The sequence below is a fragment of the Protopterus annectens genome, chromosome 3.part0, assembly GCF_019279795.1.
Source record: "Protopterus annectens isolate FY-2018-M chromosome 3.part0, PAN1.0, whole genome shotgun sequence".
Classification (NCBI taxonomy): domain Eukaryota; kingdom Metazoa; phylum Chordata; order Ceratodontiformes; family Protopteridae; genus Protopterus; species Protopterus annectens.
Window position 1 is genome coordinate 1,601,219,517 of NC_056731.1, and position 24,729 is coordinate 1,601,244,245.

The 24,729-nt window shown below is 37.7% G+C and overlaps 1 protein-coding gene across 1 annotated transcript in view; it reads right to left on the minus strand.

Moving 5' to 3' along the window:
* NIPAL2 (NIPA like domain containing 2) overlaps positions 1-24,729 on the minus strand; it is a 1,611,812-nt gene that overhangs the window by 524,983 nt on the left and 1,062,100 nt on the right. The window contains exon 6 of the mRNA XM_044065637.1: positions 8,139-8,235. Coding sequence (XP_043921572.1) covers positions 8,139-8,235 — 97 coding nt within the window. The remainder of the gene's footprint in view (positions 1-8,138; positions 8,236-24,729) is intronic.

The following is a 24,729-nucleotide window of genomic DNA, read 5'->3' on the forward strand; positions in this document are numbered from 1 at the left end:
GTAGGTGTGGATACTGTAAACATATAATAGAGGATGCATATGTTATCCTAAATAACTATGAGAACAGTAAGATTTACTTTTAGGAAGGGTAACTGTGTTACCAGAGGTATAGTATATTTGGCTATATGTAAAGACTGTTACAGTTTTTATGTATGGAAATCAGAGAGGACACTCAACAAACGTATTTATGAGCACCTTTATAGTATTAGAAAGGGGAACTTGAACAATGCATTGTGTAGGCACTTACAAAAAGAACCCAAACATGTAGGTTTTTATTTGAAATTCTTGAACAAGTACATATAGACCCGGGGGGGGACTGGGAGAATTGGTTAAGTTGCAGGGAGACCTATTGGCAACTAAAATTAAATGCAACCCAGCCCCTGGGATTGAACGACCACATTTCCATTAAACCTTACTTAATTAAAAGAGCAGAGAAGCTATGAAATAAGTATGTTTTGTTGTACAATACTTTTACATTATTTTTACAATACTTTTACAACATTGTTATAAAATTTATATAAGGTTTCTTAATGTCATTTATCATTTATGTTTCTATATACACATGTATAGAAGTATTTACTTACAAATATTTATACCTTTTTGAAGTTTGTGGAGTGCACAGTGAAAATTGTGTAACTCAAAGGGTTTAAAGATTTAAACAATGAGTGAGTGTTTCACTTTAAATATTTGAAACAATTTTGGCGCCTTTTTTATGAATGGGGGTATTTAAATGAGGGTAAAAATGTACTGGCTGTTTATACACTTGAAAACACTTGTGATATTTAACTTTTAATAAAGCTCCATTGGACTACCATCCTTGCTTGGCGCCTGGACTGTTTTTCTTAAACATTTAAAAATAACACTGCAAGGTATGCGCAGTCTTCAAGCAAAACTCCCATTGGAAATGTAGCACAGAATAATATGAAAAGTAGCCAGTGTCAACTATCAAGGAGAGACTAAGCACATCAAAGGCATACTTGGCATTTTTAAGTATACAGCAGTTATACTGCTGAAACACGTGTGACACTGCAGGATGTCACTGTTGACATTTTCAATGTGCCTATCTAGGGCTGCTAGTTGTAATCATACTGAGTCTTACCTGCTGACAGGAATATCAGCATTGTTAGAATGTCCCACTCTGAAAACAAATCCCTGCAAAGTGAGATCCAAAAGTATTCAAGCAGTTTTACTCACTTCAGTTATGAAGAACTAGCTGAAACACTACCCATTGACACATCAGCTTTGTTCATCAAGTTGACAAAGGCCATTAATGACGGAGTTCACAGACAAATGAACTGTAGCTAAAACTGTGTTGTACAAAGCAGAAGAAGAATGCATGATGTTTAGACATCAGTCTGGAAAAAATGAAGTCAGGCTCATTAATATCAGAGATATTTTTAAGGTTTATTATCACTTAAGTGAAGCTAGCAAGACTGATTTCTGCAATATCAAGTCTGACTTTCTGAAACACACAACACTGAAAGTCAAAAATAGCAGAAAACAGCAAATCCCAAAAGGTTTTACTGATCTGGACCCAGAAACAAGTACTAACATGGGTTCTGTGGTGGGTGGGGTTTTGGCATTCAGGTTTGGTAGCTTGATACTGTAGACCTGTATTGTATTGTAGATGCTCTATTGCATTTAAAGCACATGTGTGTGTGTGTTACTATTAAAACTTAGTTTAAAAGTACAGAAAGCACTCCCTCCATGCCAGGGTTTCGCACCTACCACACCTTTCAGCCCGAAGGTAACTTGGGGTAGAGTATCCATATTTGTTAAGACCACATTACTTCCAGGTAGATCCCTAGAGACCCCAAAACTGAATTAATTGACATCAAAATCACACTAAACAGGACCAACTGTTAGTTCACAGCATATTACAGGACCCCCCCTATGATCCCAGAAAACCATGCCACGTTTCCAAATATACGGGATGAATTTCAAATTTACAGGAATTCCATCATCCTAGAAGAGTTTAACTACCTGATGATAAACTGGGATACCTATACCTCAGCTGTAGGTTATGTCCACAAATTCCTTAATTTCAAAAAAAAAAAAAAAACCTCCCATATCATTAAGGAATCCACAAGGGGACAAAATAATCATCTAGTCCTGATCAACATGACATTGATATGCACTATCCTCAGTTAAATGTGATTGCAAACTGATAAACATTTTATTCAAAATCTCAAAACAGTTCAATGTAAATATGTCAAAATTCAGAGAATTCATATGTACCAACCTTCTACAACTCTACCCAAGATACTTTTACATGAAGTAGTTAAAGAAATAAACTTAATGTGCACCTGGATAAATGCATTGACCTGATGGTCCCTACCAGATCTAAACAAAACCATACATGTAAATAAAAATACAACAAAAAACACTTATTAAACTATACAACAAAAAAACAAAAACAAAAACAAGGAAGGCAAGAAATTCACACCAAGGTTAACATTAAAAAATTATTAAAGGAACTAAAAAATACCATCAGGAAAACTAAGGTGCCCCATAAATGTAGACTAGTTTCAGAAGCTAAAAATAATTATAAATATTTCTTTAGTTACATAAGGAAATTATGAACACCCAGCATTGCTCAGAACTTATCTAAAATGGCACAACCTACTTGGATCCAGCAGACACAGTCTACATACTAACAAATTCAGTGCATATTTCACCACTGACTAAACTATACGAAACCTGCACATCTGACAGAATCTTACCACCCCATAAATTCCTAAAGGTTCACATCATCATCCATAGGACCTGATAATATACCCAATTTCCTAATAAACAGTACAAAACATGCACTAGTAGACGCACTCCTACAGCTACTTAACCTGAACTTAGCCAGTGTTTTTTTCCCCCTAAAGTTTAGTGCACAGCTGTTGTGGTAGCCACTTCATAAAGCTGGACTTACCACTGAACCTGGAAACGACAGACCCGTTAGCCTGACCAACCTTTTCTGCAAACCTATGGAAAGTAGCATAGCTGATCTAATTAACTATATCATCAAAAATCACAATATAAGGCTTCACCCACAGCAATTCAGCTTTATTAAGGCTAGACCCTGTGAAATAAATCTGGTTAGCTTCATTGAGAGTGTTAACACAACCTGTGGACAGTGGCCATGCTGTTCACATAGTACTCACCTTCACCTAACTTAAGCTTTTTATACCATACCAAATACTAACATAATAAACGAGCTAGAGCTCCAAACTGATCCCTGCCTAATTATGTGGATTGATAACTGGCTGAGGGACAGAATCCACATAGTAAAGGTGACAGGTGCATCCTCAGTGATCATGAAGGTGACCAGTGGTATTCATTAGGGCTCAATACTGGGACCTCTACTATTTGAAGGGTCTAAGTCAAAAGATCAAAAGTCCAGATATTCTAAACTGAGAAGATCGAATATCAGAACAAACTGGTTCATCTTCTGGAAGCCAGTATGTTTTGGGGTCAGGTGTTTGCTCTTTTCCTGATAGGGAATGATCTTGGAATTGATATATATGAGAGGGAGGGGGGGTGGGGGTGCAGGGGGTTTGCCTTCCAGCAAAAACACTTTTTTTTTATGCCAGCTTCCAGAAGAGCAGCCAGTTTGACGTTCTGAGATACTGTCTTCATCTGGTCTCTTGATTTACTGACATAGATCCCTATTTGACATCTGCATTGCAGATCTCCAAATTTCCAATGGGGATCTTTGCAGGCAGCTTTAAACTTGGTGTCATATTTAAGTCCACCTCTGATATACAGAAGATCTAACTGAAATTAACACATACAAAAAAATGGGTTAAAACTAAATGCTATTACGTACAGTATTCATGGTATCTGATAAACAATCCCTTCATCCATCTTATAGTACAGACAATACCCTGCTTCAAAATGAAAGTGTTATGACAGAATTTGGAACATGGGTAGATAATTCTCTTGCCTTTATTGAATTTATCACTTGTGACATAGGCAAAGTTACATTCATATAAAAGTAATCAAACTATAACAACATAAAAATTAAAAGTCACACATATTGCTATATATCATATAACTCAAGCACCATTACGTAAATTATTCAATTCAACATCTTTATTAAACCATGATTTACTACATAGGTAATCATACATTTATATAAATGAAGACAAACTACACCGACATAATCCTAGTTGCAAGCATTTTTCATCACATACCATGCTACTCTCAGTTGTAAACATTATACATCATTTATAATCTACCCAATCTTCTTCAGTCAAACATTACATAGCTCATTTAAGTCCTGCCACCTTTTAAACCTTATTCCTCCCTTGTATGTATTGTTCCCACAATTCCCAACTTTTCCTGCGTAGTTTGCTCCTACCCTTTTTTAAAGATCCTAAATCCAGTTGTTCTATCGCTGTTACTATATTCAATACTTCTAGTGTAGTTGGTTTAGATTTTGATTCTCATTTTCTAGTAATTGCTTTTTTGGCAGCCACCAGAATTAGACACAGCAAGTCCTTACCACATCTAAGCAATTCTGATTCCGTTTCACAGCTCAGAAAAATCATCTCCCTTATCAGATCATCTGTCCACCCAGCATCTCCGACAGTGCATCATGCAGGGAATCCTTAAAGTCTGCAAATTCAACACAATCCCAGAAAATATGGTCCCAGTTACCGCTTTCTTCCCTGTCACACCTCCAACATTTGCTATCTGCCTGATGAAAAATTCTCTGGAATCTACTTGGGGTATAGAAATATCTATGTAAACATTTCCAGGCAAAAATCCTAAATCTTGTAGATTTTGTTGCAATTTTCAGAGACATACATATATCTTCCCATTGTTTCTTTGTGAATTGCTTATCCAATCTCTCTTCCCAATCCTTTCTAATCTCCTTTGATTCTTATAGTTCATCATCATTATCAGCCCTCTTTTTTCCCCATTTTTTTTTCTACATGGGGTTAAGGTATCATGTTAACTGTCGCCAACTCTCTAGATTCAGTGCCACATACCAGTCTTCAACACTCAAGCCTGACTGTCGCAGATCTTTCACACAATCCATCCACTTCTTTGCTGGATGTCCTTGCTTCCTCTTGCCTTCTTCCTGTCTGTCCCAAATCTTCCTCACCAGATTGTTTTCTGCTTTTGTCCAAACCACCATAACCTTGTTGTCTTTGATCTTTTCTGCAATTGGAGCTACTATGGCTTCTGCTCTTATGCCCTCAATTGCCACCCTTCTCAGGCATTTCATTTCCATCACCTCTTGCTTCTTCAATTGTTCTGCCTTTACTGCCCAGGTTTCTGTGCCATACAGTAGTACTGGTTGCACCACTGTCTTGTACACCTTACTTTTTCAGCTTCTTTGGCATTCTTTTGCCATAGACTACACCTGGAACTCTATGCCAGTTGGCTGCAGCCCCTCTGATTCTAGCTTTCATTCAGACTTCCCTTCTCTTCAACCACCCCTCTCAGATACTTCAAGCTGTTTACTTGTTCCACTATCTTCTCCTCTATCTCTGTATTCAGCTTCTTCTGATTTCCCCAATTTGCTGCAATTACCACCATCTTATCTGTGCTTAGTTTCATCCCATGTGCCTTCAGTTTTGCATACCAGTCTCCTATCTTTTGCTGAAGTTCTAGCTCAGTCTGCCTGTAATGCCACGTCTGCATACAGCAACTTTGTTGATCTGTCCCCTCCGACCTGTTTGCTAATGTAGCCCATCACCAGTATGAACAGCAGTGGGCTCAGAGCTGAACCCTGGTGTACACTCATGCCCACTGGGAACCCCTCTGTGAAGCCAAACACTGTTCATACTTGAGTCATTGTGTCCTTGTACATAGCCTGCACTAATTCTAATGTTTTTGGGACTTTAAACCACCGCAGTACTGCCCAGATCAGCTTTCTTGGGACCGTGTCATATGCTTTCTCCAAGTCGAGGAATGCCCAGTTGGACTCTCCCCTCATCTCTAGCTTCTTCTCAAGTATCTGTCTCATTGCAAACATCAGTTCAATTGTGCTGCATTAAGTAAGGGCATAGCATCCAGGTCCAAGGGAATCATTGTGCCACTTTGACCTTTATGAGACCCATCATTGAGTATAATGCCACTTTCAACATGTACCTGGCAAGACATATGCAACAACTGGAACACCCACAAATGTTCCTTACCAGAAGAATCCATGGTATAAACACATTGCCCTACATATACTCCATCGCCTAAAGGTAAATGAGAGGTGATCTGTGCCTGGCATACAAGCATCCTTGGATCCAGATCTGAAGGACATTTTACACATTCACAAAATGAACAACATCAGAATCAGTAGATTCACATATTTAAATTTTGCTTGTTGCACATGGGACATGTTGGTGAGACAGATGTGTAACTCAGAGGGATCCCCATGCTCTGGAACAGGCTCCCCATCCATGATAAGCAGAATGCATCCCTAACCCTATTTAAGTGTAACCTTGACCAATGGATGGGAAGTCAGAAATTTGTCCTTGGTCTGTCCCCCACATCTCTGATAGACAGAGGTGGACAGTAACTATGCCCAAAGTAACATATCCCCCATTTAACCTTTAGCAAGTTCCTAACATACCCCCCCCCCCATAATACTTAGGAAACACAACTGGGTTGGGTTGCATTGCAAGACTTATAAAGGCCCTGGTGGTCATTAGCCTAGTCTACACCTATGAACAGCTGACATTAACAGCTTGGTCAGACTCTCTGTATTCTCAAATCATGGATAATAAAAATGTCCAAGTTTACTTTTAAACAGAAAAAAAGGAAAAAAAGTCTATTTTAATTAATAAAAGTCACTGGTTACAATTTATAAAGAATCTCGAATTTTTCAAGTATAAAGCTGCACTATGCATTATTGGCATTCTTTGCTGAAAGAATTAGCACAGCAAGAAGTAAAATAAATAAAATTTAACAACATAAATCCCACAAAAATGTATGGAATAATGAAAAGTTCTCCCTCCTCCCATTGTTCTGCTGCACCTGTTCCTGTGCACAACACTACTGAACTGCAGAGTTACACATACCATAAACTTTGCATTCCAGATGCCAATGTTAGGCATTTATCACTATGCACATAATTTGCAAACCACCAGGTCACTATGCCACCTCACAACTTGTGCAGTACTGTAGGAGGTAAAGGAATGCACAACAAAAAGCAGTACAAAAGGTGCAGAGAGGCCCAGATACTAAGAAAGTGCCCACACGTGGGGCTCCTCTCCCATAGAATAAAGTCATTGAATTACAGGATGTAGCTCGTTGGTCACAGCATTGCACAGATCCCGTTCTCTCTGTCTGATGGGCAGTGTTACATCATAGCAGAGTGCTTCAGTACCATGAATTACTAAATACGGGACAGATTCCTTACTTAGTATTATGTTTGCGTTCCATGGCAGGCTAGTCCCATCCTACAAACCATTTCTCTTTCACCCCGCCTTCATCTTCTAATCACGTTTTTTTCTCTCAACCCACTTTATTACAACCATCCTCTCCCTTCACTTCCACCACCTAAATTCAATGTTCATTGTTCTGACCCACTATCTCTTTCCCCTAACCTTACTATCATTTCCTGTTCCACTACTGAAAATCTTCCTGCTTGCTATGCTACAATGCGAGCTGACTCAGAAGTAATGTTCATTTACTTTGCAGCCAACAAAAAAATGGCTATATCCATGACATCTGCCCTACAGGCCTTACTATTCTGCCTAGGATAGATTTATTTTCTTTCAGACAAATCCATCTTTGCATCTCCCACCTAGTATCCACTGTAAGTGTTTCACAATTATTCACTTATGGACTTATATAAGTAACACAAGTTACTAACTGAACCCAGATGCATTGGAATAAAACATGCTCTATTAAGGTCTTCTTCAAGATTATTCTTAAGCATATTTAAGTCCCATTATTGGTGACTGCTATGGACAAAGGATTCACAGGGAAATGCTTTCAGTTCTCACACACCACCATTTAATAAAAAAACAACATTACGGCTGTGTGATTAACACATTAATTCCCAATGCTAATATGCTTGATTTCTATAGATTTGTCATAAAAAATAATGCAATTCACTATGGGCTACTTTATGATATGGAAATGATTTATGCAAAGGATGAATCCTATAAATACAGTGAAACAATGAACATACTTACCAAGCAGGGCTACAATCATGAGCAGAACAACAATGTGTTTCATGCCTTTTCGCTTGTACAGATACAGCAGAACACAGAATATTATGATCTCTAAAATCTAAGAGAAGGGGAAAAAAGTTAATGGCAAAGGAAGCAATTCACAATACTTTGATTAAACTTCATCACTCAAATTTAACAGTGCTTCTAAAGATGGAACATAGCCTTTTTATATATACTAGTTTACTTAAATCATTATGCAACAACACTTCTACCACTCAAAACTTTTTAACACAACAAAGTGTTTAAAATCCAATACATCCTTAAAAATCAGAGAAGAAAGGGAAATTATGATAGTAAAACCAAAAAAGTTAACTAAGAATACTCCACCAGGCACAAATGAATCGAAGCTCCAAGGAAAAATTGCTTTAATAAGCACTTAAAAACTCCACAGTAGAGACTGGATCAGTAAAAGAACAATAACGTATCCACATAGGCGTTTTACGACAACTTCATCAGTTATACATCAATTTTAAAATGAGGTGGTTTTATATACTGTTTGAATTTAATCACAGATCTCTTGTCCAATCAAGCAGCACAATAAATTAAAATCACTTAATTGAGTAATTAATTCATGAAAGCCATGTTAAAAACACTTGCAAAAATGAATACAATTCACTAAAACCATTTATACTCAAATTGTTACATATTTAGTATATATTTAATGTAAGTTTTCCAATGCTTTAAAACTTTCTATACTTTTAAATGAATCTCTTTGAAAATGTTACTATATAACATGTCATTCAGACTTGTAGGTTTAATATTATAACCAGACACCATCTTGTGGTCATTGAGTTAATTACAGCCACACACTAAACTTTTTTTAAGCTGAAAATACAAGACTTGTCTTTTGAGAATGTATATAAAATTTCAAAACAGTGAAGATCATAAAATAGACCAAGGAAGAACTTCATAAAATCAAAGCTTGGCAGCCCTCATCTTTAAAACTGGGGCCAATGATACCATGTCATTGAGCCCAAAATTACGATCGCATCTAAAAGAGCTGCCAGTACAACTCTTTGTAGTCAATAAGTGTCTCCCACATCCCCCTCTTGGGTTAGTGGGAACAACTTCCAATACAAAAATGAGTAGCCTGTGGTGTTACATTTTGTTGAATGCCTACTCAATGCATTTTTCTTTCATCACCCTGACATCATATAAGTGCTCGTATATTCTCTGTCTGAGCTTTCTTTCACTCTTTCCGACATAGAAAGAGGGACATTTTTGCAAAGCTAAATATATGATGCCTTTAGTGTCACAATTGGCGAATGTATTTAAACGGAGGGTCTTATTCCTTGCTTCTAATACCATACTATCCCCACAAATCAAATAAGAGCAATATTTACATTTCCCACACTTTTGTAAGCCCTTCTTGGATTTGTCATAATTGTTACACCCATTGTTTTTCTTCCCCATTTCAAGATAATTCTTGATAGTTTTCCCTCTACGATATACATGGGTTAATTCATTGTCAAAAATACATTCAAGATCTGAAAATTTTGAAAAGTTGTCCCATTCTCTAGAGAATATGTTCCTAACAAAGGCAGATTGTTCACTGAAGGTAGTGATTAACCCTGTCCCCTTTTCAGCAAGATGACCTCCCAACCCTGAAGTATGAGTGGTAGTTTCTTCTATCCCTAAGATTGGGGCAAAGGTGTCTGATCAAACAAAGTGTTTAAAATCCAATACATCCTTAAAAATCAGAGAAGAAAGGGAAATTATGATAGTAATGTATGTTCCAGGTCAAAACAAGTGCTACAAATGAACTCCAATTAATTTATTCAATGAAGGAAACTCAGTTGCAACGTAACACATTTAAAAACTCAAGTTACTCTTAAACCTAGAACATTGATGGATATATGTCAGATTTAAGGATAGGGAACTGTGCTGAAAGCACTGTCATTCTCTGAGAAAAAGCAACAAGAATATAGGTAATCACAAACTTACTTGGGACAAAGAATCAGCTTTCAGCAGATAATATAATTATAATTATTTATTATAATTTATATTACTGGAACTTGATTTGCAATAGTGAGGATGTATACGGGGGACCTAAAAGGGAAATGTAACAAAATAGGGTAGATTTGTGAAGAAATTTATGAAAATATTTTGTGTGGAAGACATTAATATTAATTCAGTAGTAGGAATTTGGATAGAATTTATGTTGTCTCTAAGGTACAATAACAGGTCTAGACTAGACAAATTATATTTCACATGGACATTTGCATTTAATTGAAAGCTTCAACATACATCCAATAACTATTTCACACCATACACCAATAACTAAAATAAAAATGCAGGGTAATGAAGTACAAATGAGACTGGCACTTCCTCACCTACCTGTTAAAAAGATCGGAATTTAAGGAATGGGTAGTGGAAATTATTAAAGAGTAATTAGGGAAGACAGAAACTGCTTCAGAAGTCATAGCTTATGACTGGGATTAATGAAAGAGTTTAAAAACAGTAGAAATAAAAGAAAGGGAGATGTGGTTAAGAAGTAACACAAATTATTTAGCAGGGCTGACCAAATGTTAAAGTATACAGAAAAAGGGGGATCTCAAAGAACAAGAAAAGGAGCAAATGCAGAATGCTAAGGAGAAAACAAAGGAGTATCTGAATAATATGCATGAGTTTAGAAAGAGTGCTGTTAAGTAACTGTTTTTGATAACTCCAGAGCATAAAAGCTTTTAACACAATGATTTAGGCAACAGAAAGTAGAAGAGGTTGTTGCTAAACTTATGGAGCTTGTGTGTTAAATATTCTCTAGCATTTCCTGCTGAAACTTGGGTAGTTAGTAGCTGCAGCATAGACCAGATCCAGGCCTGCTGCTTCGAGAACTGTTTGTAGTGGTGTACTTGTTCTGAGCATATTTTCCAGGCCATCTTGGACAGGAAGGGGCCAATCTGCACTTTTGTGAGAACCGTGTTTGATTGGCACATGACTGGTAAAGGGAGGCTGGTCCAGGGTTTGGAATAAGGATTCAAACTGGTCCTTTTGAATTTTGTTGGAGTTTTTTTTTTTCAAGTTTTCGCTTCTGGTATTTAGGCCTTACATCTGAGCAGTTTTCTGCTTGTTTGTGTGTTGTGCAGCACTGCTCACTACCGTGCAATTGTGCACCAAAGCTGGACAGTTAAATTCAACATGTTAATTTTCCCTTAAAACCCAGGCAGAATTATCCATTCACCGAGCTCCTCAGTGATCGTTTCTGAAAAGCCACTCCTAGTGACAAGAGTCTAAAACCTAGCATTATGGACAGTTGGTACTACCCTTGTTTCTCCTGCCAACCTTGTTGACTTGGGTCTCTTGAGGCAGTGCAGCAATTGCCTCATGTACACAGACAACCCTCTACTAATAATGTAGTCTAGTACAGATTGTGAGAGATGTATTTACACCAAGAATCTAGAAGCTATGCTCTCTCTCACTCAAAACAGTAACACAGAAGGTTGTCAACTTACCCACCACAACATATTCACATAGTACCTCAACTCATACACATACCACTTACTCATACACATAGTATGCATCAAACACAAATACACACATGCAGCGGTTCTCTTACTTACGGAAACACCAGAGACCTCCAAAACACAAGTCTGCTACAGCTAATATAGCCTCCACAACACCCATGACACACAGCAATACCAGTGTCTCACCCACCAAGGCCATAATGCATAACACTCAAAAAAACTATTTTCCTTGTCATTGGAGACTCAATAGTGAGACACATGGATGTCCCACTCACCAAGATGAACAAGGAGAAAGTCACGGTCACCTGCCTGTCTGGTAATCACACATGCACTCAGGTCTCTCAGCAACAAGTACTGTTATGACTCTGTCATAGTTCATGTTGGTGTGAATGACCTGAGACACATCTCACTAAACTATATGGAGAGACATGGTCGAGCTCTCCAAGTGTGTGTCCCAGGCAGGTATGTCCCTAGCCTTGAGCAGCATACTAACCTCACCTACAATGATGCCACAGTATAAACAAAAGATGATTGATTTCAATAGTTGGCTTAGTTTTTGGTGTCATTCCAAGGGGATCCAGCTCCTATCTGCCTGGGAAGCCATGGTCGACAAACCTCGCTGCTTTTGAAAGAGATGGTTTTTGCACCTGGTGCCCCTAGGCTTTCAGCTGCTGGCAAAGAAACTTGCCTCCCCCATAGTGTCTTTTTTAGGAAAGGTCAAAAATAACATTATCGACATGAAATTAACCAATCACAACAAAATAAGGGTCTTGCCGCTAAATGCTAGGAGCTTAAACCAAAAACTGTGCTCCCTGGAAGCACTTCTATCACTAGAAGATGTAGATGTCTGTGCAGTCACAGAAACCTGGCTTAAGGTCACAGAGAGCACCCCAGCACTGCAAGGCTACAATGCCTTCCACTTTGTGGTCTAAAGGTGTGAACATGTGAAAACCAAAGAAGGCAGTGTTTCAATCTATATTAGAGATAAATTCACCTCATGTCTAGTTAGACTGAAAAACTCCATGGAGTTACTCCAGGTCCAGGTTATGGTGGGTAAGATGCCCATTAAATTCCTAGCCAGTTGTAGATCCTCTCCATGGGTCACAACACCCATGAAGTTTACTTAACCAAACTGAAGACAATCCAAATTTTACCAAACACACTGGTTATAGGTGATTTCAATTACCCCACCATCAAATGGGAAACTACTCTAGCCCAAACTTGCTAGCACCAAAAGTTCCATGACTTTGTGAATTCAAATGCCCTGGAGCAAACTGTCCATACCCCGACAAGAGGAACAAACATTCTAGATCTGGTACTCAACAACATGGGTGCACTGCTGCAACTGTTGGTCCCTCATTAGTTAAAACTGAGCACAAATCAGTCACCTTCAAACTGACACTAACACAAGAACTCACAAAGGGTGAAATCAGACTAAAAAAACTTCATCAAGGCAAATTATACCCTCCTAGGATAAGGTATAAATGCATTCAAGCTCCACCTCAAGCTGAAAATGGCAACTACGCTGAAGCTTACACTAAAGCCCTATACAATCACTTGCATAAGTGTATAAACTCAGTTGTACCAGACAATCAAAGCCAGAGTCCCAAGTAAAATCAAGCTGCTATGGTGGACTTCCAGCATCAACAAACTCTATAATAAATGTAAAAAGTTGCTGTCCAGGAAAACAAAGACAAGGACTCAACAATGGAAACACACCCTCCTCCACCTTAACAGGTAAATAAGACTTGTCAAATCCTCCAAGAGCTCCTTTGAGAGAAACCTAGCAAGTACTGCTAAGGATAACCATAAGGCCTTTTACAGCTATGTATGTGACCTAAAGGGCAGGACTCAAGCATGTGCAGAACTGGTGGCCAACAGTATCACACACACAGACCACACAGAGATACCAAACTTGCTAGCAGATAGGTCTAGCAAAGATTTCACTCCCTTATCCCTTCCTAACTTACAACAAAACCTCCCCCAAACTCCCCCCCCCACCTTACACATCTGAAGAGTACGTCCTCAAAGCCCTGACCAAGGTAAAGAACACTGCCTCTATGTGACCAGAAGACATCTCAGGCTGTGTCCTAAACAGGATGAAACATGAACTAGCATCACCACTAAGTACAGTTTTCAATCATAGCCTAATCACAGGCTTTGTTCCTGTGGAATGGAGAGCAGCTACAGTTATTCCCCTCCACAAAGGTGGCCTAGCAACAGACCCGGGTAATTAGATCCAAAAGCCTAATCAGCCTCATCTGCAAGGCTATGGGACGTATAATTATGAACCTCATAAATAAAGACATAGGTGACCTCCAAAACCCTGGATCCTACCCAATTCGGCTTCGTGAAGGGCAAATCCTGCTTGTTAAATCTGGTGGATTTCTTTGAAAGTGTGACCAAGGCCATTGAGGAGGGTAAATCTGTGTACATAGTATACCTCGACTTTTAAAAGGCTTTTAATGCAATCCCAAATTCAGGCATTACTGATAAACTCAGCAAACTGAATGTACACCCTTTCGTTGTAAGATGGGTTGCCAATTGGCTCACAAACTGGATACACACTATCAAAGTGAGTGACTCTACATCAGCCAGCAGACCTGTTACCAGTAGGATGCCAGAGGAGTCAGTGCTGAGCCCCCACTGTTTGGTATATACTTCTCAAAAGTTTAGGTCAAAACTAAAGGGTTGTGCCTGACCAGGTTTGCAGACAACTGCAAACTAGGTGCAATCACTGAATCCCCAAATGGTCAAATGATGTCAGTATACTCCAGGATGGCCTCACACACACCAACAACTAGTGTATTAGTTACGGTCTCAAACTGAATGCAAAGAAATGCATCCTCATTCCCTTTGGCATAAACAATGTCCCTTCACACTATCAAATGAATAACATACTCATGAAGTGGTAAGGGACCTGGGATCACAGGTTGACCTCGACCTTAACTTCAACCACCACGTCTACCACTGCAAGGAAAGCTTTCCACGTAACTCACCTGATTATTAAAGGCATCGACTCGAGAGCAAAAGAAGTTATAACCCCCCCATACTTGGCACTTATCCAGCCCATAATTGAGTATAATGCCTCATTCTGCATGGACTTTACTAAACATCTACAGCAACTAGAGAGACCTCAGAGGTTTCTAACAAAGATCATCAAAGGCCTTCAGCATGTGCCTTACACGAACCGACTAAAATCTCTGTCACTATACTCCATATCGTATAGACTTCTTAGGGGAAGACTTATGCCTGGTCCACAGAGCAACCCAAGACCCAAATCTAATGAACTTACTGCATATCCGTAAATCAAATGGGTCAAGGGCTACCTGTTCCAGGGACTTAAATACTGCTTGCAACTTAAATAGGACATGGTGCAGGGACAGATTTATCTCCCAGTGACTGCCCCGTCTTTAGAACAGGCTACCGATTCATGTGAAACAGAGCACCTCTATGACACTGTTCAAGAGAAACCTGGATGAGTGGATGGGCCACCATAAATTCTTACAGGGGATAGCGTCCACAACCCTTCTGGACATGGGCAGTCAGCACTAAATGCAATCTTTGGTATTGACTAGTACCTCTACAGTATTACATTGGGTTGAAATGGCTAGGCTTAAAATGACCTCCAGGTCTACAGCCTAGTAATCTCCTAGGATTCTATACAAGAAAAATAACCCAAGATCCTGTAGCAGTATTAGACATATTTTGGAAATTTTAAGAAAATTTACAAACAGCAGAGGAATATGGAAGTCAAGAAAAAGCACAAATGGAAATATTTAAGACTTTGGCATCCCAAGAATAGAAGTAGATAAGGCTCAGCAATTAACAGTTAAAATAGGAGGAGATGTGGGGATGTGATAAAAACAGTTATGTATAATCAATCTGCAGGATAGGTGGCATACCTGTAGAAGTTTGGAAGCTAGGAGGGAAGAAAGTGATAAGCATCTGGAAGGTTTTGTTTACTAGTATTTTAAAAGAAGGGGAAGCACCAACATCCTGGAAGAAAGCAATTGTGGCTGTAATAACTAAGATAGTAAAGACCTATCAGACCCAGTTTCATGTAGGCCCATTTCAATTTTAAATTGTGATAAAGTTTGTATGTCTATAATAGCTAAAAGAATGGCAAAGGTGTTTCCAAAATTGATAGATGTGGATCAATGTGGTTTTGTGGAGGGGCAACAGACATTTGACAACATTAATAGAACAAGGATGATCCAGAGAGAAACAGAATTAAGAAAATACCATTGTTGTTGGTGGATTTTGATGCAGAGAAATCATTTTAAAGAATAAGCTGGGATTTTCTGAGTAGGACCATGGAAGCATTTTAATTCCCTGATACAATAATAAGGTTCATTAGGATACATGAGAGATTGAAGACAAAAAATAAAGTGGAAGTGTTACCCTCTGATAAGTTGTGTCTTAACAGAGGAACTGGGCATGGCTGTCCTCTTTCCTAGAGCCACTGGCAAAGAAAACAGGGGAATCAGAATTCAAGGAAATAATTGGTATGGTAATCAAGAAACACTGGATTTTTTGCAGATTATATTATTTTGTACCTGATGAAACCAAACAAGAACATCTCAGTGCTGTGGAATATTCTAAAACAGCTTCAAGTCTCTTCAGGATAAAAAATGAAAGACAGCAAAACAAATATAGCTGTATACTATACACCACACATGAATCAGTTCAGCAATACCCATATTTATGGAGACATGATAAAAAGAAGTATTTAAGGGTATGGGTTAAAATAGATTCTGTTATGGTAGCTAAGGATATGTGGGAAGAGACTAAGGATAATATAAAAACTGAAAACTCTTGTTTATGGCTATGGATAGCAAGATATAAGCAGCGAAAATGTTTTTAGTCCTTTTTCAGGGGAAAATTTCAAGAAATAAGGAGACAGCTGGATTTTGGATGCAGATCCTTAAGGAGGATAACAGCCATACAATATTATTTTTATTAGTAAAGCAGTAGAAAGTATTCTAAGAACCAACCAAGCCAACATGAGAAGGGAAACGTAAGATTCTGCTGACAGGGATAACTGCAATTAGGGGTACAGAGAATAGGCAAGAGGGGGGTTGGAATTTAGTGGAGAAAACTGGCAAATGAACCAAGATACTGAGGGCACATAACTAGAGGGGGAAAGGTAATAGAGTGGGAAGAGGCCAAGAACATGTTTAGACTGCAGGCTAGAGACAGTCTTCCCCTTCAGGAACTGATAGAGAAAAGGCAAAGAGAAAGGGATAAGAGAATTCTAAGTGAAAGACCTGCCCTGGTAGAGTTTTTAGATGAATCTAGAAAAGAAGCTGCTGTTAAAAAAGAGATAATTAGTAACGCATGTAAAGTACTGTACAATTATCAGAGGAGGTTAGAATAAACTGGGAAGAGAGATTGGATAAACAATTCACAAGGAAAAATGGAAGGACATACATATGGCTCCCAAATATGCAACAAAGTTTAAAAGATTTAGAATTTTTGCTTGGAATTTTTTGCATAGGTATTTTGTACCCAAAGCAATCTCCAAAGAATTTTTCCTTAAGTATATATCAAATGTTGGAGATGTGATGGGGAAGAAAGAAGTAACTGGGAACACATACTTAGAAGTGTAATGAGTTCGCAGACTTGTCCCCATACAGAATACACTTCTCAGAAATACTAGGTGAGCAAATAGATGTAACTAAGGAAATTATTTTTTGAGCTGGGATACAGGATCTGAATTGTCTATATATTGAAAGGCTTTGTTAAACAAATTTGGTGGTTGCCAAAAAAGCAATAACTAGAAAATGGAATTCAAAGCCTAAACAAACTATATTTAAAGTATTAAATATTGCATGAGAAATAAAAAAAAGTTGAAATGGGATCTTTAGAAACGAGTAGGAATAAATAATACAGAAAAAATGAAATTGTGGGAACAATGCATGCAGAATAATGTTTTGGAGCATAACTCTGTCCAGATTTTTGTAGAATGTCCACATTTTTGCCTCATATTTTTATTCTGTTTCTCATAAAATTGTAGTTTTCTGGCAAATCACTGAGGACTACAATCAGAAATAATGGCACACATTTGAGTTTCTGACTTCATATGCTTCAGAAAAATTCATGCTAATGCAAAACTTGTTATTCCATCATGTTTGGAAGTCTACAAGAGGAATATTTTAAAAGTGTCCTTATTTTGATGCCTTTGACCCCCCCCCATTATTTGTAGATTTTTTCAACAAACATCTTTATTAAATTATCACATATGACATAGGCAATCTTACATTTATATAAATAAAAAATAATTTAGTTGCAAACATTACATATCACAGACACCATTGAAACAACTGCAGTTGCAAACATTACATATCACAGACACCATTGAAACAAATGCAGTTGCAAACATTATACATCACTTATAATCTAACCAGTCATTGTCAGTTAAGCATTATATAGCTCAATCCTGCCTCTTAAACCTCGTTCCTTCTCTGCATATATTGTTTCCTCAATTTCCATTTTTCCTATGTAGTTTGCTCCTCCCTTTTGTAAATATCACAATTCCAGTTGTACCTCTCTTACTATATTCACTACTTCTAGTAAAGTTGGTCTAGACTTTGATTTCCATTTTCTAGTAATTGCTTTTTGGCAGTAACCATAATTAGGACTCAGCAAGGCTTTACTATGTTTAGACAATTCCAATTCTGTACCATAGCTCAAAAAAATCATCTCCCAGTCAATCCAATCCTCTCACCCAGCATCTCCGATAGAGCAGTCCCCAGGGAATCCCTAAAGTCTGCCAGCTCATTACACTCCCAAAAAATATGTTCCCAGTCACCCTTCACACCTCCAACATTTGCTATTCACCTGAGGAAAAATTCTTTTGGAGTCTACTTGGGGTATAAAAATACCTATGTAAACACTTCCAGGCAAAGATCCTAAATCTTCTTTGTTGCATATTTGGGGGATAAACATATATCCCCCCACTGTCACTATGTGAATTGCTTATCCGATCTCTCTTCCCAATCATTTTAAGCTCCTCTGTTGGATTCTTATAATTATCATGCAATATTTTATATGCTCTACTAATTTTTTCTTTAACAGCAACTTCTGTTCTAGATTCTATTAAAAACTCTACCAGTACTGGTCTTTCATTTAGGACCCCCCTATTTCTTTCTCTTTGCCTATACTCTGATATCACTCCTTGATAGGAAAGGTAATCTCTAACCTGCAGTCCAAATAAATTCTTGGCCTCTTCCCATTCTATTACCCTTCCCTTTCTAGTTATTTGCTCCCAATTCCTTGGTTCCTTTGCCAGTTTTCTCCAATAAATTCCAGCCCCCTCTTGCCTATTATCTGTATCCCTAACCACAGTCATACCTATCGACAGAATCTCTTTTGTCGATTCTTGTGCTGGTTTAGTTCTTAGAATACTCCCTGCTATTTTACAAATATAATACTCTATATGATTTTTGTTGTTCTTCTTAAGAGTCTGCATCCAAAATCCCAATCTCTCCTTATTTATTGAGCTTCCTCCCTGTATCATCATTCCTTTCCAATTAAAATTATAGTTTTCTGCTTGCACTATGTAAAACAGCCTTAACTGTGCTGCTCTAACATACCCCTCAAATTGGGGAATACTAGTCTGCCTTGTTCTATTGGAAGAATCAGCTTATCCCACTTGACCCTTGCTGTTTTCCCTTCCCAGATAAAATCCTTCAACTTTTTTTTTAATTGCTATCCACAGCTTCTCCTCTGGTTGATAAAAATATGCCTAACCTGTGTATAAGGCTAAAGGGACTAAAAACATTGTAATTGCTTGTATCATGGTATCCATATCCATATAACAAAGCTTCCAGTTTCTCAGTTTTTGCCTTATCTTCTGTTTAGTCTCTTTCCACATATCCTTAGCTGCCAGAACAGTCACTTCTAATCCATACTCCTAAATACTTCATTTTATCATGTCTCCATAAATGTGGATATTGTTCAACCAATGCATGTGTAGGTGTATAATTTACAACTATTGCCTTTGTTTTAGCTTCATTAATTTTGTATCCTGAGAAGATTTGAAACTGTCTTAAAATGTTCCACATAAATGCAATTTCCCATTCTGGTTTTGTCATATATAAAATATCTGCAAATAGAGCCAGCTTTTCCTGACTACCATACCAATTATACCCTTTAATTTCCAAGTCCCTTATTTTCTTTGCCAGTCATTTTAAAATACAATGAAAACAACAACGGGGAAAGTGGACAATCCTGCCTGGTTCCTCTACTCAAGCAGAAGTCATCAGAGAGTACCCCCCACTCACTTTAATTTTCACCTCTGATCCTTCATATATACTCCTAATCAACCTTACAATTGTATCAGGGAAAGTAAATGCTTCTATTGCCCTGCTCATAAAGTCCCAGTCTACTCTGTCAAATGCTTTCTCTGCATCAAGACCCAGCAATAACAGTGTTATTTTCTTATATTCCGCTTCCCTCCGGATCATCAAATTTCTGTTAATATTGTCAAATGTTTGCTTCTCCTCACAAAACTACACTGATCCATACTTATCAATTTTAGCATCACTTTTGCTATTCTTTTAGCCATTATAGACAAATACTTCATAATCATGGTTTAGTACTGAAATGGGCCTGTATGAAGCTGGATCTGATGGATCTTTACCCTCTTTAGGTATTACCACTGCCTTTTTCCAGTATGCTGGCACTTCTCCTCCTCTTAAAATACTGTTAAACAAAACCTTCCAGATCTTTTTATCAGTTTTTCCCTCCTAGCTTCCAAACTTCCACAGGAATACTATCTATTCCTGGGGACTTTCCTGTAGAATGGCTATACATAGCCATTTTATCACATCTCTTCCTATCCTAACTGTTAGTAAGTGAGCCTCATCTACCTCTATAACCTTGGCATATTAAATTCTTCCAAAAACACTTCCATTTGTACTTTTTCTTGATTTTCATATTTCTCTGCTTTATACAAAATTTTATACAATTTCTGGAATACTTCTATAGGATCTTCTGTTATTTGCCTTGGCCTAGGCTCCCTAAGCTTGGTGACAGCCCTTTCCACTTTCTGTTGCCCAATTCGTTGTGGTAAACATTTTTGTGTTCTAGAATGATTATCAAAAAGCAGTTGCTTAACAGCAATCTTTCTAAACTCGTGCATATTAATGAGGTAATCACTTATTTTCTGTTTAGAATTCTGCAGTTGCTCCTTTGCTTGTTCTGACAGATCTCCCCAATTTGCCATACTTTAACATGCATCAGTCCCTCTAAATAATTCTTGCAACGTCTTAACCACATCTCCCTTTCCTTTATTTCCCCCTAGTTTTAAACTCCACTTCAATTTTATCCCACTCCCTACCATATTTTCAGAAAAAAATTCTATCTTCTCTAGCAGCTCCTGAATTAGTTTCAAAACCCATTCCTTAAATTCCTCTCTTTTCAACCGATAGGTGGGAAAGTGCCAGTGTTTCGTTTTTATTTCATTAATTTGTGTTTTTATTTTAGGTATTATTGGCACATGATCTGAAATACATATAGGATGCATTTCAAGACCTTCAATTAAATGCACATGTTCCTGTGAGATATAAATTCTATCTAGCCTAGCCCAGTTTTTGTATCTTGGAAAATAATATGTAAACTACAAACTCCTAGTACTGAATTCACATCTTCCGTGCCAAACATTTTCATAAATTTATTCAGAAATCTACCCTCCTTTGTTATATTGTTCCTTCTAGGCCCCCCAGACACATCTTCATTGTTGCAAACCAAATTACAGTCTCTACCTATAAGTAATATTCCTTGCTGAAAGTTGATTATTTCTCCCAGAAGTTTATTAAGCTCCATTATAGCAGTTTGGGGTGGAATGTAAATGCATGCCAGTGTAATCCTCCTCCCTTGTCAGTACTTAGCACTACAACTCTTCCCATTATCATCTTTTTTTTCCCTCTTCTATCACTATTGGAGCTCCTCTTGCAAGTAATATACTCTTTTCCTTTGCCCCAGACATTCCTCTGAATAACCATCTTGAAAACCCTTCTTTTATCAAATTCACATGTTCATTTCTTTCCAATGTGTCTCCTGTAGCATAGCTATTTGAACTCTACATTTTTAATATAGTTCATTACTTTTGTTATGTTTATCTGTAAGACCCTTCAGACTGAAGGACATTACAGAAAGCATCATTTTCTTACATAGTTAATTACCACCTTTTATGTATAACAGGTTTTTTTTGTTAAATGTCTAGCTCCAACTTTTATGTTACATGAATATACTATTTGGCAGGTTGGTCTTCTATGCAGTTGTTTCTTGTCATATCTATTTGAGTCTATGTCACACGTTACATAGCTTTTTTTTTTTTTTTGAAAGTCCTCAAACAGAACAAACAACCCCCCCCCCAAAAAAAAAACTAAAACCTATTAACTTAACACACAAAACTATGTACATCTTCAGATATTGAAGTTTTTGCTTCCTGATGAGAGCAAAAGTTCTAAGTTGATAGCCACATGACAGGCTGAAGTTAACCAAGAGGAAAGATTAGTCATGCTAAGATGCATGTATCAGCCTGTGCTATTAGTAAGTGCTATTTGATTTTGTCTATCTTTATAGCTTTCCCAACTGAGAAAGCACTTGAATGCTTTCAGTAAACACTTTCTCCAAGCCATTTCTCTTTATCAAATTGTCTTCTAGTGACATGCAAACCAGACACAAAACTACTAAGGGTACCTTGTTTACCAGAAAAAAGCCTTATAATATTCAACATGCTTTGTAATAAATTTGTTACTGGATAACACCAAGGGCCTTAACCCAGTCATTTCCCTATGCAGGCATGGGGAAAAAGCACACTGATTTTTCTTTTGTCATACTTTTTTTCCTCTCCCCCCACCCCTTTTTTATTTTACATTGAAATTCCTACATTTCTTGAAATTGAACAAAGAAAAAGACAGAGGAAGGGAGGAAAAAAAAAAAACAAAAATCAAACAAAAGCACCTGTTTATATTAGTATACCCACTGCATTTTGAAAAAAAAAAGAAAACTTTACTTCAAGTCGAGTTGGTTTTGTCTTATGTTTAAAGCTCTCCAGCTGGGAAAACCCGATTGCTTTAAGAGACAATTTCTCTCTCTCTTTTTTTTTTTTTCCCCTTAGTCAATCTCCTTCCACCAGACTGTCTCCAGTTTCTCTTTAGCAAATTGTCTCCATGCAGACATGAAGACCAGTTGCAGAACTGCTACTAAGTATAGATGAATTTGCTAAAAAAAGCCTCATAATATTCAATATTATTTTTCATTTACTTGCGCTTTCTTAAAACAAGTCAATCTAAGGTCCTTAATCCAGTAATTTCCTCATGCATGAATGAGGGAAAAGCACATTAATGTTAACTTTCTCATGCCTTTTTAACTAGGCTATTTTTTACACTGCATTGCCTACATTTCTGAAAACTGTAGGAGAAGATGGGAGAAAAAAGAAAAACAACAGCACCTGTTTACAATCCTCATTACACTTGGCAAAACGAGCAGTTACACATACAAGGTGGTAATAACTAAATAAGAAATTGATGCTTTCTGCCCTTCTGCTCCACGGGAGGTTTCTGTGCTCCCTGAGCTTGCCTTAGGACACCTGTGTTACTCCGACAGGTGTACCGCCCAGTCAAACTCCCACCTAACACTGTCTCCAGAGCGGGTTCATGCCTGGATGCTTGGAGCCAGAAGCAAGAGCTCCCGGTGGGGCTCATTCCCCCACCTCAACAGGTAAGTGCACAGCATAGCAAGAATACTATACACATCAAATACAGTAGTATTAAGAAAAGAAAATGTTTTCTTTTAGCTTTCTCCCCTCTCTTCCCCTCCCCCAAAGCAATTTTCTGAACATTAATGACATGATGTAGGGAATATACTTGAGAGTCCCACACAAATCCTACAAATTTTGAAAAAGTCCAATACTTCTTGATTTTCTTGTTCTGCGATATTTCACAAATATAATTACTGCATTGTACCACATTAAGTTACTAGTCTTATTACTGTTCTTCTCCATCACCCAAATCCTCTCTGCTTCATTTCAAACTTACTCTTGATTCTTCTAGTCAACTCTCGTGCTCCCTTCCTTCTCTCCAACATTTTCCTTTGAAATACTGGAAAAGGTTTCATAGGTACAGTCTCTGTGGTCTCTATTACCAGAAGAGCAAGAAGCAGAATTTCCTTCCGTTTCACAGCTCACTTTTTGCTGGACAAACTTTTGTATTTCCTCCTTAGCATGCACTTCATTAAGAAATGATAGTGGAATGAATGTACTTCTCTTCTGGCTGGTGTACAATGAGTAATCATTCTCCACACTCTTCTGTCTCAAACTTTTAGTATTTTGTCTTTCTGCCACAGTTTTGTCAGAATCAATTCTTGCTGCTGGTAGGATTGCATCTTTACTATTAAAAGTCTAGGTTGTTTTCTTATAGCTAGGTTTGGAGCATACACATGATGTGCCCTTTCAACTAACAATTCCTGCTGAGGAATACCAGTCCAGTTGCTTATTTGTACTTTCATAAAATTAATGCAGTCCATTCCTTCCAGCTTCTCTGGTATAGCTGAAAATATCAGGTTTTCCCTACATGCTCTATCCTCTAATTCTATTATTTTTTTAATCGTCTCTTCCTAAGCAGCCTCATATTCAGCCACCCTTTTCTTCATATCAGCCTCTGACTTTTGCACTTTTATTATCTCATCTGAATATCTGTTTAAAGTGTCTTCCATTTTTTCCAGACTTTTACTGTGTGTTGATATACTCCATCAGTGTTTTGTTTATTTTAACCAGGTCTGTATGTAGTTGTCTTGCATCCTCCTGTAGATTATGGGAAGTCAAGTCTGAAAGTTGCACTGCTTTTTGCTGAACAGCTGCAAAACTTTCCCCAGTCAGTGTTTCTTCCTCACTTTTTGTAGTTTTTCTAGGTCTCCTGTATTTCTTTATTCCTGGCATCCAGGCAATGCACTTATTAGCCAGTTATTGAAATTTACCTATAAACACAAGTCTAACTGGCCTTCTCTGCTGAGTTTCTGTTTTCACACAGGGAGAGCAAGAAACAAGTGGTTACTTAGTATGCAGCCATCTTAGAAGT